The sequence below is a fragment of the Mirounga angustirostris genome, unplaced genomic scaffold (assembly GCF_029215605.1).
Source record: "Mirounga angustirostris isolate CCGP_5_RB_7025 unplaced genomic scaffold, mMirAng1.0.hap1 SCAF_7, whole genome shotgun sequence".
Classification (NCBI taxonomy): Eukaryota; Metazoa; Chordata; class Mammalia; order Carnivora; family Phocidae; genus Mirounga; species Mirounga angustirostris.
Window position 1 is genome coordinate 89,761,274 of NW_026991715.1, and position 15,858 is coordinate 89,777,131.

Below are 15,858 nucleotides of genomic sequence, written 5' to 3' on the forward strand. Positions count from 1 at the left end.
TACTCTAGCCTCCCAACCCTTTCCTCCCCCAGATGGATTCTTAGGGACCTGCCTGTCCTGTGATTGACTGGGCTGGGCACAGTGACCTCCAGTGGGAGACTAGGTTTGGGAGGGGGGCTCAGTCAGAAGGAGAGTGCATAGGTGGGGGTGCGAAGAGACCCAGAGCAAGAAGAGAAGCATGGCCATGAGCTGCTGCTCAGTCTGCCAGGACAGCCCAGCCTCAGATTCTTAGATCCAGGCCCTTCTGACCCTATATGTATTTTCAGCTGCCACCCCCTGGGAGGCCATGGGGCAATCCAGGTGGCCCTCACAAAGGGTCTGTCCTGTCCCAGGGAAGGACAGGGCAGGAGGGAGCACCAGGCGCTGGGTCAGGTACCTCCACCCTATGGTTCAGGGGCTGGAGAGCAGCGGTAACTGCCTGGATGGCCCCCAGGGAAGGTTCCAGGCTCAGAGCCCTGGGAAGCTGATCTCCCTGCTCCCCCCAGAGGGTGTTGCGGGGAACGGGGCCATGGCGGCATCTCCAACGGAGGACCAGGCAGGCAGGGACAGCTGCAGCCTAGCCGGGCGGCAACCAGCTGCTGCCCGGGAGACTGGCCAGGGTGGGGCGGGGCGGGCACAGCCCCCACAAGCCCCCAGTCTGAGCAGCAGAGCGTGGGAGCGGGCAGCAGCCTCGAAGCTGGGTTTCAGGCTTTCACGCTGTGTTAACGGTCAGCTTGGTTAATGCTGAGCAGATGGGGGAGGGGTGCTGCCAGCTCCCTTGGGGACAGTCCCAGGGCAGGCACATGTACACGCATGTGCAGAGGGTACAAGAGTTCCACCCAGCGGATAGGGGTGCCGTGTGGACTCCTCTGCCATTAGCGCTCATTCAGACCATCACGTACACAAGATGGTGCTGGTAAGACAGACCAAGACAGAGGTGCACACAGGTTCCTGGGGGCGCCCTGGGGTAGCTGCAGATGGATGTAAGCCCGAGGCCCGGCACAGAGCCCTCCATATGGATCACTCAGGCAAAACTCCCAGCTTGGGGATCCCTCCACCCTGTTTCCCTCCATCCACTGTAGGGAAGACACCAGGAACACAGAGGTTTATTTCAAAAAATAATTTATAAAAGGGCATTTGCTTCTGTGTTTTCGGCAGACTTCCAGCTTCTCAGCTAGGAGCACAGGGACCGATGCTCTTTCCACCAAGATGCTGGGACAAGCGGCAAAGGGGAGACCAGAGGAAATGGGGTTCAGAGGCCCAAGACCTCCCTTGGTACAAGGAAGCAAGGAGGTTTAGGACAGTTCTACAGCTAGGTCCAGCCAAACCCCTGGATCAAGGACTGAGTGCCAAGGCCCAGGAGGCCAGGCAGAACCCTAACACTCAGGCCATCAGAACACTGGAGCCATGACTGCAAAGGCAAGGACAGGGCCTTAAGACTGGGGCTGCAGCCTGGCCTGGGAATCCGAGGCCAGAGCAGGAAGCCTCATCTAGGGACCTCAGGAACAAGAATGGACCTCCCCAAAGCAGAACTAGAGGTCTGGGACAGTACCCTGAAGTTGGGGCCTGAGGTTGCAGAAGTCAAGCGCTGCCAGGTTGCAGCTAAGCCGGGGAGGCTGAAGGCCGCTGGCCCGCCTGGCTACCCAACCTTGTGCCCCAGCTCATGTCTGCGCCTCAGGGAAGGAGAAGGCGCGGGGCCCTAGGGGCAGGGGGTCGTGGCAGAAGACAGAGTCGATGGAGGAGCAGATGCTGCTGGCATCCCCACCAGCAGGGGCGTAAGGTCCAAAGGTCAGGCGGAGGTCTAGGTACTATGGGGAACAGCGCTGGTCAGTCTGGGTGGTCAGCTGGGATGAGGGCCCGAGGGGAGCGGGCAGAGAGGGCTCACGGGACAAGAGGGGAGCCGTACCTCCTCGGAGACGGCCAGCAGGACCTTGTCCAGTGCCTCCACCAGCTGCTTGAAAGTAGGCCTCTGAGAGGGCGCCGCGTGCCAGCACTCCCGCATCAGCCCGTACCTGGCAGGGGCGGAGGCCGTGTGTCAGGGCCAGGCTTTCATGGGGGGCAGGTAGGGCCACTCAGCGGGAGGGCCCGGACACGAGGCTAGGACCTCCCCTTGGGGCTGAGGAGGGGATGGCGACAGTGAATTAGGAGGCTGGGCCCTAAGGCCAAGGCCAAAGCAGAGGATAAGGACTGTAAAGTGGGAGAGAGGGGTGTGAGGCCTCACAGCTCTGGGGGACAGTTCGGGGGCCGGTCCATCCGATGGCCCTCCCGCAGCAGTGAGAACAGCTCCTCCACAGGAATGCCGGGGTACGGGGAGCCCCCGAGGGTGAAGATCTCCCACAGCAGGATCCCAAACGACCACCTAGAGGCAGGACCAGTGCTCAGCAGGGCGCAGCTTTGCTCCCTACTCCTGGGGCTGGGATGGGGGACCTCGCAGGCCTGATCCACCACGGAGTCTGGCCCCACCCAGGTCCTAGGGTTGTGCGACCTTGGGCAATTGCTTTGCCCTTTTTGTGGGGTAGGGCAATGATCGCTGGCAGATATTCCAGACCCCCAGCCTCCAGGACTCACACGTCACTCTGGTGTGTGTAGACTCGGTCAAATAAGGCCTCAGGTGCCATCCACTTGACAGGCAGGCGGCCCTGAATGGGAAAGGTAGGGTCATTGGCGCAGAGTCCCACAGGTCCTGGTACCCCCCAGCCCCCCTTTCCAACTCTGCCCCGCCTCCCTCACATTGCTGGTTTTCTTGTAGTAGTCAATGTGGTGGACACCACGGGCCAGCCCAAAGTCGGCAATCTTCATCACATTGTCCTCTGTCACCAGTACGTTCCGGGCAGCCAGGTCCCGGTGGATGCACTGGGGGTGGGGCAGGGGATTTAGGTTTATCAGGACACGTGGCTGGATGCTGGGCACACTGTACTTCACAGTAACCCTGGGGGGAGGCATCATCCACTCGTTTCACAGATGAAGAGGTCAAGATTCAGAGACGGAAGACTAAGAAGCTAACTTCAGCGCCCACACCCTCCCTCCCACACGGCCTCTTCCCTTGCCGCATGAGTTAGGACCTGCGAGAGGAAGGAATGGGGACATGCAGCGTCAACTGTGTACGGATGGGGGGTACAGAAGGGCTTGGGGACATTGAGACAGGGCAATGGAAAAGGGGAGAGAGGGACAAGATGAGGACATTCAATGCTGGGGGCAGGAAAGTGTACAGACGGAGCAGTGAGGATGGTCCAGAGTGCTGCCCACTGCCCATACCTTCCTCGACTCTAGATACTGCATGCCCCGGGCCACCTGGTAGGCGCAGGAAACCAGGGCAGGGAAGGAAAGCGGCCCCTCACTGCTCCTCGGCCCGTCAGGGCTGAGGTCGGGGCCTGGGGGCCGCCGGGCCCGTAGGAACTCCCGCAGGTTTCCCTTGGCGGCACATTCCACGATCACGTACAGGGGCCCTGTAGAGGTGAAGGGGACAGGGACGCTGCTGAGGCTGAGGCTCCACACCCCACCGTCCCTGCCCTCAGCCCCATTCCAACCCACCTTCCTGAGTACAGACACCCAGCAGATTGATAATGTTCTTATGTCGGCCAATCAGCTTCATCACCTCCATCTCAGAGACCAGGTCTGCCAAGTCCTTGTCGGAGGCATTGTCTGCAGGGACGACAGCCAGTGTATATACATGGGGGAGCTGCAGGGTCGGGGACAGGACATGGAGTGCTGGACCTGGAGTCAGAAAGGTCTGGACCTGAATCCCCGCTAGGCTGTGCGGTCTTTAAGAAAGTCTTCTAACTTCTCTGAACCTCAGGATCCTCTTGTATCAAAGGGGACAATGGATCATGCCCTACCTCTCACAACAGCTGCAAGGAAGCAACAAGATCAAGGGTCTACAAGAGGTGGGCCTCTCTGTGAGTGGGACCAGGAAACAGGAGAACTCTGAACAGGAAGAAGCTCTATCTGGAGGTTTGGCATTAGTTCCCGAATGGGGTGAGAGCTCCTGGGGCCGGGAAGCAGGCTGGCGCCCTGAGGTCGGACTGGGGCCTGGTGTGCCTCTGGCCTGAGAATTCAGGGAGCCGCCAGTGGGGTACAGCTAGGGAAGGCTGGGAAGAAGCTGCTCCAGATTCTCTTGAGAAGGCTGAGGACCAGGGGCTGACCTGTGGCTCTGGGCCAATGACATACCCTCCCTGCCAGACCTCACAATGCACATTTCTCAATCCCTGCCTCCCAGAAAGTACCAGGTGGCCCCAGCTGTGCAGAGGGGAGGGGACGGGGGAGCAGAACAGTGGTTTGGGCTGCTCTTGTAGAGGGGGTGGGGGACAGCAGTGAGAGGCTCCGATGGTAGGTCCCAGGTATGTCCTATGCACTTTTTTTTTTTAGATTTTATTTATTTATTTGAGAGAGAGAATGAGAGAGAGAGAGAGAGCACACAAGGGGGGGGAGCGGGAGAGGGAGAAGCAGACTCCCCACTGAGCAGGGAGCCCGATGCGGGGCTCGATCCTGGGACTCCAGGATCGTGACCTGAGCCAAAGGCAGTCGCTTAACCAACTGAGCCACCCAGGCGCCCTGTCCTATGCACTTTGGGGCTGGTGCTTAGACTGTTCTCCTAGAGTGGTGGACACAGGGGGACAGATCTGGGAAGGGCCCAGGGTGGGGGGGCTGAAGGTGTGACTTGGGGGTACTCAGAAGGAATGAGGTGGAAGCCTGTGAGGCTGACAAGGTTATTCAAGGCCAAGTCTGACATGGGGCTAGGGCTGAGGTGGGGGTGTCTGGCCCCAGTCACCCCAAATCCTTATAGTCATCATCATTCCACTGGTTAAGATTTTATGTATCAGGCACTTTTCACGAACCTCAGGCCAGGAGGTAGGGACTATTATTTACTCCCAGGTGACAGGTGAGCAGATCGGCTCTGAAATGGCTTGAGAGGGTTGGTAGCAGAGTTGGGCCCTAGGCCCAAGGGTGGGATCCTGCAGCCTTTCTGGCCACCAGTGTCCAATTGGTAGCACCATGAGCCTCTTCTGTTAGTCCCAAGGGCACAGCACGTCCTGCGGGGACACCACTCACCCTTGAGCATCTTGACAGCCACGGTGCTGGCTTGGTCAGGCCGGGCGGGGTCCATGCCGAAGGCCTCTGCCCGCACCACCTGCCCAAAGCAGCCCTCACCCAGCGGCTTCCCGAGCACCAGCCTGGAAATGAGAAAGCCGAGGCCTCAGCCATGGGAACGTCCTTCCTACCTGGAGCCTGCATGCCCATCCTCTCTCTATGCAGCATACCTGTCCCGGGGGAACTCCCACAGTGGGTCGAGAGGGAGGTCTAGACTCACAAGGCCAGCGAGCAAGGGAGGGCCACTGGAGGAGAGACGGGCACCCCGCACCAAGGAGGAGCTTGACTTGGCCGAAGAACCCGACTCCAGGGAGAACTGTAAGGTGGGTGACTCGGTCAGCCTGCTAGAGCTGAGCTGGGCTGGGGAAGGCAGGCCAAGAGCTTCACTAGGGGGACACGGTACAGGGTGGGGAACAGCGTGGTACCTGTCGGGCCAGAGGGAAGCGGGACAACTTCTGCACGGTGGCAGGCTGCCTGGGGTGCCGGCTGATGAGTACCTGCCCTCGATGCAGCCCGGCCAGCAGCAGGACAACCAACGCCAGAGAGCCTGACACGTACAGAATGATGTCCGTGTACCTGGCGTCCGGCGCCGCTGCTGTCCATGTGAGGTCCTCCTCTGCCCACAGACAGACACATATACGGACAGAAAATGGACCGGTCAGTGGTTAGACGGCCAGCCCTAGATCCTCTAACTCAGGCCTCACAGCTCCCAACACACACCGGGACACTCACCAAGAAAGCTGCAGTTATATCCCGCCCTGCACACCCCTAACCCAGAGGGTCACATGGCAGTCGCATGTGGACATGCACAGAAGCACTACTACGCGAGGAATCAGGCACACAAATCCGCATGCCGCGTCCCAAGCCCCACAGGCCAAGGGACATAGCCCGCTGCCGGGTCAGAGAGGGATTCCTGCAGCCTCTCCTGGCCCCCTTGAGTGCTCACCTGGCAGCACCGTGAGCCAGGCTGACTGGTAGGAGAGGCCAATGGAATTGCCCGCCAGGCAGGTGTACTCGCCCGCATCCTCAGCTGACACGTTCCGAAGGTATAGGACCTCCACCTCTGAGCTATTGATGTCTGCTGTCTGGGGATGGGGGACATACTCAGGTGTCACAACAGGGCCAGGAAGGAAGCAGGGGACCACCCCCCACCTCCACGCCCCATGGGAGGACAGTAGGGTTCAGGGGCTGGCGGGGGCTGGACCTTCAGGACTTGCACGTAGGGGAAGCCGTCGGCCCCAAAACTGCTGCCGTTGATGACGATGTGCTTCAGCCACTGGATGTGGGGCTGGGCGTCGCTGTATACCTTGCACAGCAGCTCGACGTCGCTGCCGGCCACAGCTGTGGTGTTGGCCGGGAGCCCCGCCTGCAGGATGGGCCGGTGCGGGGACCGCTCTGGGGGCCGGGCCAGGCGGTCAACCCTGACCAGTGGCACCCACAGAAGCACCCTGGTCACCCGCCTCCAGCAAACCACCCCCCCCCCCCCGCCTCAGCTCAAGGGAGGGAACTTCCTGATATGCAACTCAGACCTCGTCCGCCCCTGCTTACCCTGCTGAAACCTTCCATAGCTCCCCATTGCCTTTGGAGTCAAGGGCAGCTTCATAGTCTAGCATTCAAAACCCTCCACACGCATGGCTCCCCGCTTAAATGCCACAACCCAGGCGTACACCTCTTCACAAATGCATTGTATTCGTTACACCTAGGACCTTGATTCAGCCTGGGCCCTCTGCCTGGATGTCTCTCCCACTTTTTCTCTCAGCTGACCCCTGTTCCTCCAGGCCAACATTACCCCCCGTGCTTCCCTCCCCCCCGAGGGGACACCTAGGGCAGCTTGAGCCATCCAAGACTGAGTCCGTCTTGCCTGCCAGACTGGGCGCTACCTGGGGGCAGTGTCAGGGCTCCCACCCCCAGACCGCCTTGCCTGCCCGTGCGCTCACCCAGCACATCCAGCAGATAGCTATAGCGGATGCTGCCCATAGAGTTCTCCACGAGGCAAGTGTATGTGCCACGGTCCGAGGGCACCACACTTTCCATCACCAGGCTCCAGTGCTGGTGGCGCAGCTGGGGGCAGGGGAAGCATCTGTGAGTGGCCATCCACCTGTGCCCTCCCAGGGGTCCAGGGCATGAAGAGGCTAGATCCCGCCCACAGGGGTCTTCTCAAGCTCTCCAGGCCCTGGGGAGGCCAGGCGAAGGCCAAGGAGTGTCTGAACCCTTGGTTTGAGCCTTTGAGTTTTAGCATGGCCTCTTCCTGGCTGTACCACCGTGAGCCAATTTTTGCCCTCTCGGAGTCTCAGCTTCCTCACTGCAACCTGGAGCTGACCCTGCAGGGTCTTCCCATGAGAATTAGCTGCTCAAACTCCCTACCTGCCAGTCAGTGAGCCTTCCCACTTTACAAGGAAAGCTAAGGCTGAGAGATTAAGTCACTGGCGGGAGAGTGGCAGAGTGGGGACCCGAATCAGAGCTGTCCCAGTCTGCCGTCTAGTGCTCCTTCTAAGGCCCGTGGCTGCCTTCCTCATTAGAGAAGGAATGACTTCGAGGTCTGAGCAGACCGATGGGGGAGTGAAAATGGAGGAGCGGATGGTCTTAGAACCTAGAGACTCACCCGAATGCCTCCAATGCGATGCTCCCCATGGAAGTCCTGTCCATCCTTGAGCCAGCGGATGGTGGGCGTGGGGTTGCCTGCAGCTGGACAGCGGAACTTGACAGTGTTCCCGGCAGGCACTGCATGCAGTTTCTTCTCCATGCGCTGAGGGTGTGTCCAGTAGGGTGCTGAAGGGGAGGGGAAAGGAGAACTCAGTGCCCCCAGGATGACCACCTGTTTCCACACAGGTCTCTTCTTCTCAGTGACCAGCTGGGAGGTAGGGAACTGAGTCCCTGAGGACTCATACTGACCTTGGTGGGGGTAAATGTGCCCATTCAAGGGGCCCCCGTGGGCTTTAGGGTCCTCATTACCATTGCTGGAGGGCAAGGAGTCTATGTCAGGGATAAAGAGAGATGTCTGAGGTCTAGGATGGGGAGGGTCCCTCTCCCCAGGCACCCTTTAGCCGCTGCTAGGCCCCCTTACCATCCACAACCAAGGTAACATTGCGCAGGACAAGCATGGAGCCTCGTGCCAGGCAGAGGTAGCTGCCAGCATCCTCCGGTAGGAAGCTGGCAATCTCCAAGCGGCCCCTCCAGCCTCGTACCCGGCCAGCAGGTGGTAGGCGACTGCCCTCCTTGTACCAGTGGCCACCACGCTCAGCCCGGCCACAGCACAGCCGCATAGGCTGCCCAAGGGCCACGGTCAGCTCCTGCTCTCGCTGCTCTGGGCTGGGGGCCAGGCAGGGCTCTGTGGGCCAAGGGCAGAGGTCAGTGAGCCCCCCACAGCCCCAGCCGAGGGAGCCCCCTGCGTACGGAGAACATGCTGCACAGGCCGGGCACATGCTGGACAGCTGCTCCTCAACATACACACATCATCACATGCTACAGACGCTGTGTGTGAGGCAGTCGCCACGCCTCTGTGTGCATCACACACACGGTGCAGAGCATACATGCCGGGCTGGGCATGCCATTGCCACCCCCCCATGCTATCGGTGCCACCTCCAGGGCACAGCACACTCACGCTGCATACACCACACATGCTGCTAGGCCTCCCAAACCACACACCTGGTGCACAGAACACACACACACACACACGGCCAGGAGCTCACCACCAGCTCTGCAGCCCAGCTCAGGACCCTTCACCCTGCAAGGCCATTCCTCTCTTGTGGACATAGAGATAGGTGGATGCTTGCTGGGAGCCAGACACTGAGTCTCAGTGCTTGAGTCCTGCCCTGCTGTCACCTCCTCAGGGACTGGGCCAGGTCCTTTCCAGCTTTGCTCAGCTAGGAGCCCCCTCCAGGTTGCCCTCCCCTGCCACCTGCTCCCACCTTAAAGGCCATACCTAGCTCCATTTCCTCAGAGGCTTCAAGGGACAAAGCTGGAGCCCCAGGCACCCCCACCAGGACCCCCAGCAGGGCCAACAGCAGCCACATATCCTTCCTGCTGCTCACAAGGCCCCAGGCGGGGCTTACCACCGACTGCCTTCCTGCAAAGGAGGGAGAAGAACTCCTGCTAGGCATGCACCTTTGGTGGTGCTATTCCCCTATTTTGCAGATGAAGAAACTGAGACCGGAAGGTCAGAGGACTTGTCCAAACCCCCCACCCCCCCGCCCACGCAGCAGCACGGCAGAGACTGGAAGAGGCTCTGCTGTTGCCAGAGCCCAAAGCTTCTTCACAGTGCAGGGGGGGCAGGGCCGGGCTTCCTGCTCTCCTCCGGTCCTGCTGAGACCCTGGCACAAGTTCACAGAAAGGGCAGTTTGGGGATTCTTTCCTTGGAGGAAAGCAGAGAACGGAGACATATCTTCTGCTTGCTCTCAGCACACATAATTTATTTTTTGCTGAATAAATGAATTTATTGCTGAAGAACCAAAAAAAAAAAAAAAAAAAAAAAAAGAAATCTAATACAAGGCCAGACTTGAGCATCTGGATGTTATCTGAGCTGACCCGCACGTCTAGCATCGCTGACATTTTCATGGCCAGCTTTGAATACCTTCAGCGGCAGAGCGCTCACTCCTAACAAAGCAGCCCATTCCATAGCGAGCAGAAGTTCCTCCTCATTCTGAACCAGAATGGCATGCTGGGAATACATCTGCTTTTTGTGTCCTCACAACTCTGTTTGAGGCAACGGGCTCTATGTCCAACAAAGCCAAGTTCTAATCCTGACTCTTACCCACTTGCAAGTCCCCGTCCCTCTCGGGGTGCTGTCCTCCGAGGGCTGCTTTGAGGATAAAAGAGACCATATATGTAGGGGTTGGGAACACAGAATGTTGGCATGTTCTTCCCCTCCCTCCCCGTGACTCTCACCCTGGGTCTGCCTTTGGCCAATTACCTCTGATTCTGGTGCGGTTCCTGCCAGGTATGATGTACACACCCACCCTATCCATATGCCAATAAGGATGTCTCCATCTCCCAAAGGAACACTCAAAACAGCCTCAGCTGGGGCAGGGGAGGAGGTGACCAATGTAGTCCCAGGGGACTACTGGCTATTACCTGGGGCTTCATAAGTCAGGAGGCACTGATGTCTACGAATCTATCTTGCCCAGGAAGCTCACTGCACCCTCTCTCTTCAGCCACTGCCCCCTTTCAGCTCTGGCTGAGGCAGGGGGCACTTAGCTTGTCCTGACCAAAACCATCACCTCCCCCATCCAACTGTTCGTTCCCTGGGTTGCCCCCACAGGTGGGGCATCATCTCTTCCCATCTGCCTTCACCCCTCCTCTACTTCCAGTCCCATCTGCCTCCTCAATCCTTCTCCAGTCCATCTCACCTCCCTTGCTTGGACCCAAGGCAGGCCATGGTCATCTCTAGCTTGGGTCTTTGCAAACATCTCCCTTGGCTCTCCAGCCTCCACTCCCCAGCAGGGCTTTAGAAATTACAAGTATCTGCCATGTCACCACCCCATATCCCCAGCTTTCAAGCCCTTAATGGCTACCCATGTCCAGCAGGATCCAATCCACAGTTCATCCAGCATTCTAGGCCTCCCTCCCTGCCCTTGTCAATATGTTTAGTTGCACGGTCAGCTCCTTCAACCTCTTCAGCAGGAAAGCCATTGGCTTTCAAAACTGGGCATGTCTTCTCTCTTGCACATACATACCTCTGTGTCCCCATTTCTCTTCTCCACCCGACTCAGATGCCACTGTCCCTGCACCCACCCCCAGTTTCCATGGCCCTCCTCCATAGAATCCCCCCACCCTGCTCTGCTCTGCAGGGAGAGCAGCCCTCTGGGTCCACAGCTCCAGTTGGGAGAGGGGCGGAGGCCTGGGGATTTTATTCCCATTCCTAGGCTGCCCCGACCTTGTAACCTCAGGACCCTTCCTCGGATCACACGCGGCCGCAGACAGAGCGACCCACCGCCTTGCTCAGGGGCTGAAGGGCCTGCCTCTGGCATCAGACAGTCCTGGGTTCTCCTCCAACCTCCCGCACTCAAGCGTTGGGGGACCCTGGGCAAATGACCGCACCTCTCGGATCCTCAGCTTCCTCATCTCTACTCGGGCCGCGCAGACGGTCCAGCAGCCGAGGGACCAGCGCGCTCTTCTTCCTCCACCCTTACCCTGCCACCCTGGGGGGAGGTGCGAGTCGGCAGGTCCGGAGGGGGAGCTGCAGAGACAGCCGGCCCGCCCCCGCCCGGGTGGGCAATGAGTAACCAGCTCCACCGCCAGGGTGCTCTTTGGACGGAGCGGGACAAAAGGCCCTGTGTGCGCTGCGGGTTACTGATTTACCGTCTCCTCCACCCCCCTTCCGAGAGGACGCCCAGGTCCCCAGTACTGGGAGGGGGCAGCTCCCTGATACCCGCTGCCGCTCGCCCTCTGGCGGCGGGGAGCGCAGCCTGGGCCAGCAAGGGGTCCCGGCTCACCTCGAGCCTCTGTGGTCCCGCTCCAGGCACAGGGTCCCGGCTCACCTGGGTCCTCCGCGGCCCTGCTCCCAGCTCCGGCCGGTCCCGACACCCGCGCCCAGCGGGGACCGCAGACTCAGCCGGGGCGCTCCTCCGCCCCGGGCCAGAGAGCCAGGAATGCACCCGCGACAGCGGGGTGGCCGCGGGAGGCCCAGCGCCACGCCCACCTCGGGCCCCGCCCCTCCTGGACCAGCTCTATCCTGACAGCGGCTTGGCGGGGGACAACCCAGCGCCCCGCCCACCTCCGGCCCGGCCCCTCCTGGACCAGATCTATCAAGAAAACCACGACGCAGCGAGCAGCACAGCGTCCCGCCCACCTGGAGACTAGTCCCCAGACCCAACAGAGCCGAGTGTCCCACTGGGTCAGCCCAATCCCGGGGCCCCTCCCCGGCCTGCTACACACCCCATCAGACTCCGCCTCTTTTGCCGCACCCAAACCAGGCTTCCAAGTTTTAGTTATTTGCGTTATCCTGTGCCCTTCACCCCTTTTAGGGAGCAACACCCAACAGTCCTGACCGGCCAGCCTCCACAGACCTTGGCCCAACCTGGCTACTCTGTCTTCTGTCACCACACAATGGCTAGGAGATCCCTTCTGCCTCCAACCACTCCCATCCATTCTCTGCCCAACCTTTAGAGTGATATATTTGAAATACAAATCTGGGGGCGCCTGGCTGGCTCAGTTGTTGGAGCATGCCACTCTTGATTTTGGGCTTGTGAGTTTGAACCCCACGTTGGGTGTAGAGATTACTTAAAAATAAAATCTTTTTTTTTTTAAAGATTTTATTTATTTGAGAGAGAGAGAATGAGATACAGAGCACGAGAGGGAAGAGGGTCAGAGGGAGAAGCAGACCCCCAGCTGAGCAGGGAGCCTGACGTGGGAATCATCCCAGGACTCCAGGATCATGACCTGAGCCGAAGGCAGTTGCTTAACCACCTGAGCCACCCAGGCGCCAATAAAATCTTTTTTTTAAAAAAAGATTTTATTTATTCGAGGGGGGAGGGGCAGAGGGAGAGGGACAAGCAGACTCCTCGCTGAGCAGGGAGCCCAAGGTCCGGCTGGATCCAGGAACCCTGAGATCATGGCCTGAGCCAAGTCAGACACTTAACCAACTGAGCCATCCAGGTGCCCCTTAAAAATAAAATCTCAAAAAAAGAAAGAAAGAAAAGAAAAGGAAAGAAATACAAATCTGAATGCTTTAAGACTTTCCACTAGTTTCCCATAATGATTCTTGGCATGACTGGCCCCTGGCCACATCTCCAGACAAATCCTTCATTTCTTTCCTTGCTCCCACTCTACCTCTGGGACTTTGCACATACGGTTCCCTCTTCCTGGAATGATTTTCCCCTAGGTCTGGTTGGTTCCATCTCATTCTTAAATGTCAGCGCACTTCCTCAGAGAAGCCCTCTGGACCTGTCAGGTTCCTCTTAGATGCCTTCTGTCCTGTGAGCATGGAGAAAGAAGCAGGAAGTGAAGTGATTCAAAGCACAGATTTCAGGACTCAAATCTCAACGTCATCACACTTGGAGTAAACTTGGCAGGGTGGTCCATCTCTGTGTTTTCATTTTCTCATCAGTAAAGTAAGTATAATGATAGATAGTATCTTCCTCATGAAGTTTTTGCAAAGAGTAAACACGTGTAAGCCTGTAGAACACTGCCTGGTATATGGCACTTGCTTTGTAATGTTAACTATGATTATTTAGGACCTGCTATTTCTTCATCTTCATGGAACATTCCAGAACTGTAACTAAACAGTTGTGTACATAGAAGGCAGGAACTGCCTACAGACTTCAACATTGTATCCCAAGTGCCTGGCACACAGTAGGTACCCCCAAATAGTTCTGCCCCACTTTGCTCAGGTCTGCCTCATTTGCAAGCGTCTCTCCCCTTGAGCAACTAGACAGTGGTCGAACTAGGAGGGCAGCTCACCTTTGACCTCTGCCCGAGCCTCACCTGAAGTCTAAGCCCCCCACTCTTCAGTTGGCTTCTTGAAGAGAAAGGAAACCCCTAAGCTGGGGTCTCAGACTCATCTCCCGGTGCCCCTCTGGCTGGTGGAAACCCTGCCCTAAGGGAGGCAGCTTCCTTTCTTATTGTTATGCAGAGGAGTCTAGCTCTCTCCACCCTTACTCCCTATGGGATAGAGGCTTTTCCTTTGCATAACTAAAAAAGCCCAATAAAGTGATTTTTTTTCCTTCTCAAACAAAATAATGGTCTCCTCCCAAAGATAAATCAGAAAACAATTGGCTATCTTTTAAAACCAGCTGGTTCTGATTCCCCTTATTCAGGGTCCTTCCTTGCTGGAGCACCTGGAAAAGTTGAGGCTCCTGGCACTGGGGGAGCCCAGCAAATGGAAGCCTCCAGCCCAGAGAGGCCTCACCGGACCTCCTGGACTCCTGGAGAGATCCAGCTCCCCACCTCTGGTCCTCTGCTGGCTCCCCTTAGTGAATGCGGTTGTTGAGGGGTAGGGTGAGCTGCCAGCAGGGGCTGGACCCCACACAGCTTTCATTCAACTTCCAGGCACTTCTCAGGTTTACCTGAGCCAAAGGCAAAGGAAAGGCTTTCATAGCCCAGGCTGCACAAACTCCCTGCCTCCTGAGATGCCCAAAGTCCTTGACTGGCAACCATATACCTCCCACCCCCCACGTCTGCACATCCCTTGTCCACCTCCCATCCCACACTCATGACCTCTCACACTGACCCTCTGTGGCATCTGATGCTCTTTCACGTTATTCATTCATATACACATTCATTTGCCAGGTGTCAATTAAAGGTTCATTATGTGGTATGCACCGTTCTGAATCGTGGGGATAAAGCAGTCATCTGACCCAGCCCCTCCCCTTCAAGGAGCTGCTGACATTGTAGTGGGGGGAGATGGGTAAGTAAACAGCACAGAAGGAGACATGCTGAGGAAGTCTGCAAGAGGCATCCAAGCCTGTCTCCCCATCATGGTCTCACTCTCTTGGTAACCATCTTCCCCACCAGTTACATTCGCAGTCTCTCTCTCAAAACCTTTCAAACACGACCTCTCTCCACTCTCTCCCTCTCTCTCTCTTTCACACAAACACACACCCCTAGCAGGGGCTCAGGGGCTCAGGAACCTGCCATCCTAAAATCCTGCCTTTAGCCTGCCTCTGCCTCAGTTTCTCTATCCAGAAAATGGGCACACTCCTGCTTCCTTTTCCCCAGGGATGTTGGAGGAAGTGAATGAGTTAAGAGATGGGACTGGGTTTCAGCAGAACAGGAAGCAGGGAGGAAGTTCTTTGCCTTGGCTGAGCTCCCACTGTCTGCCAAGTGACATGCTAAGCTAGGTGTTACATATGCATTATATCCTTTGATCCTCCCCCCAAACCAAATGTGGTTAGAATCCTTAGCTCCATTTTGCAGGTAAGGAAACAGAAGCTCAGGCAGATGGAATGACTTGTCTAAAGGGCGATTGGCTGGCTTAGTCTTAGTAACTCTTAGCCTTAGTAACTCTTAGCCTTAGTAACTCTTGATCTCAGGGTCATGAGTTCAAGCCGCACGTTGGGCATAGAGCTTACGTAAAAAAATAAAGTCACAGAACTGAGCCTTGAGCCTTGATCTTCTGGGACAAAGAGGGAAAGCTCAAGGTGACTCTCCACAGAGTTGGGATTTCTGATGCTACTGCATCAGCCTGCTTTCTACCCCCATCCTTAACTTCAGCCCAGGAAGGTGCAGACTCACCCAAAGGTGAGGCACTGGGCACTGCTCTCCCTGCCCATTTGGCTAGTACTGATGGGGCACCTATGAAGTACCAGGCCCTAGGCAGAGGTTTGCAGACTCTGGGTTCCTGAAGTGCAAGGCTGGGACAGGAGGGACTCCTGAGGCCAGGCCCTGCCCCCCACCTGCCTGAGAGCAGAGTTGGGGGGAGGGGACAGGCATTGCCTGGTGCCGACCATGTTGCTCTTGGATGGCAGCCGGGCCCAGGGAACACTGGGGCTCTTGTGCGGAACGACTGCCCTGAGCCCCTGCCCAGGCCCCATTCCAGCCCAGGCCTGGCCCAAGCCCTGGCCTCTGAGCCAGCCGTGTGCTTTCTTGCCTTCTTTCCTTTAAAATGATTTTTATTTTGAGAAAAATTTAAAATATATATATAAAAAATGCACAGGGTAATATCATATACTTGCTACTCAGAACTGACAATTGTTATTACTTTTTCACCTTTTCTAACCCCTTTCACCCTGGCTTCTCCCACGGACTCCAGGGAGGTCTGGCTGGGCTTGTCAACACAGAGGTGATGCTGCTAGCAAGTCAGTGGTGAAAGGTTGGGTGTTGGAGCCAGATAAAGGTTTGAATCCTGAAAACTTG

At 57.4% G+C, this 15,858-nt stretch overlaps 2 protein-coding genes across 3 annotated transcripts in view; both read right to left on the reverse strand.

The window, feature by feature from the left end:
* Window positions 1-1,101: 1,101 nt before the first annotated feature.
* On the reverse strand, window positions 1,102-10,792 carry FGFR4 (fibroblast growth factor receptor 4). 2 transcript variants are annotated; one of them, XM_045900510.3, is made up of 17 exons: window positions 8,990-10,792; window positions 8,132-8,395; window positions 7,960-8,040; window positions 7,670-7,836; window positions 7,005-7,128; window positions 6,272-6,462; window positions 6,014-6,152; window positions 5,644-5,683; window positions 5,288-5,383; window positions 5,029-5,150; window positions 3,511-3,621; window positions 3,235-3,425; window positions 2,710-2,832; window positions 2,548-2,618; window positions 2,201-2,338; window positions 1,886-1,991; window positions 1,102-1,787 (listed from the first exon to the last, which is right to left on the reverse strand). In XM_045900510.3, exons 1-17 carry the CDS (start codon window positions 9,165-9,167, stop codon window positions 1,641-1,643), a joined length of 2,289 nt encoding a protein of 762 aa, XP_045756466.1. In that variant the 5' UTR covers window positions 9,168-10,792; the 3' UTR covers window positions 1,102-1,640. The 2 variants fall into 2 exon arrangements, with proteins under 2 accessions (XP_045756466.1, XP_045756449.1); XM_045900493.3 differs by having other exon boundaries at window positions 5,238-5,383; window positions 5,493-5,683.
* Window positions 10,793-12,775: 1,983 nt separating this feature from the next.
* Window positions 12,776-15,858, reverse strand: part of ZNF346 (zinc finger protein 346) — a 76,434-nt gene continuing 73,351 nt past the window's right edge. The window contains exon 8 of the mRNA XM_064596529.1: window positions 12,776-12,978. Coding sequence (XP_064452599.1) covers window positions 12,917-12,978 — 62 coding nt within the window. The 3' untranslated portion in view covers window positions 12,776-12,916. The remainder of the gene's footprint in view (window positions 12,979-15,858) is intronic.

Bases quoted from the DNA above. Each gene is read 5' to 3' on its own strand.
- FGFR4 (XM_045900493.3), bottom strand. From the start codon at position 9,167: ATGCCTAGCAGGAGTTCTTCTCCCTCCTTTGCAGGAAGGCAGTCGGTG. The intron at 8,041-8,131 runs GTAAGGGGGCCT...TCCCTGACATAG, and splicing joins TGTTACCTTGGTTGTGGATG to ACTCCTTGCCCTCCAGCAAT. The intron at 5,384-5,492 runs GTACCACGCTGT...CCCACCTTACAG, and splicing joins GCTTCCCTCTGGCCCGACAG to TTCTCCCTGGAGTCGGGTTC.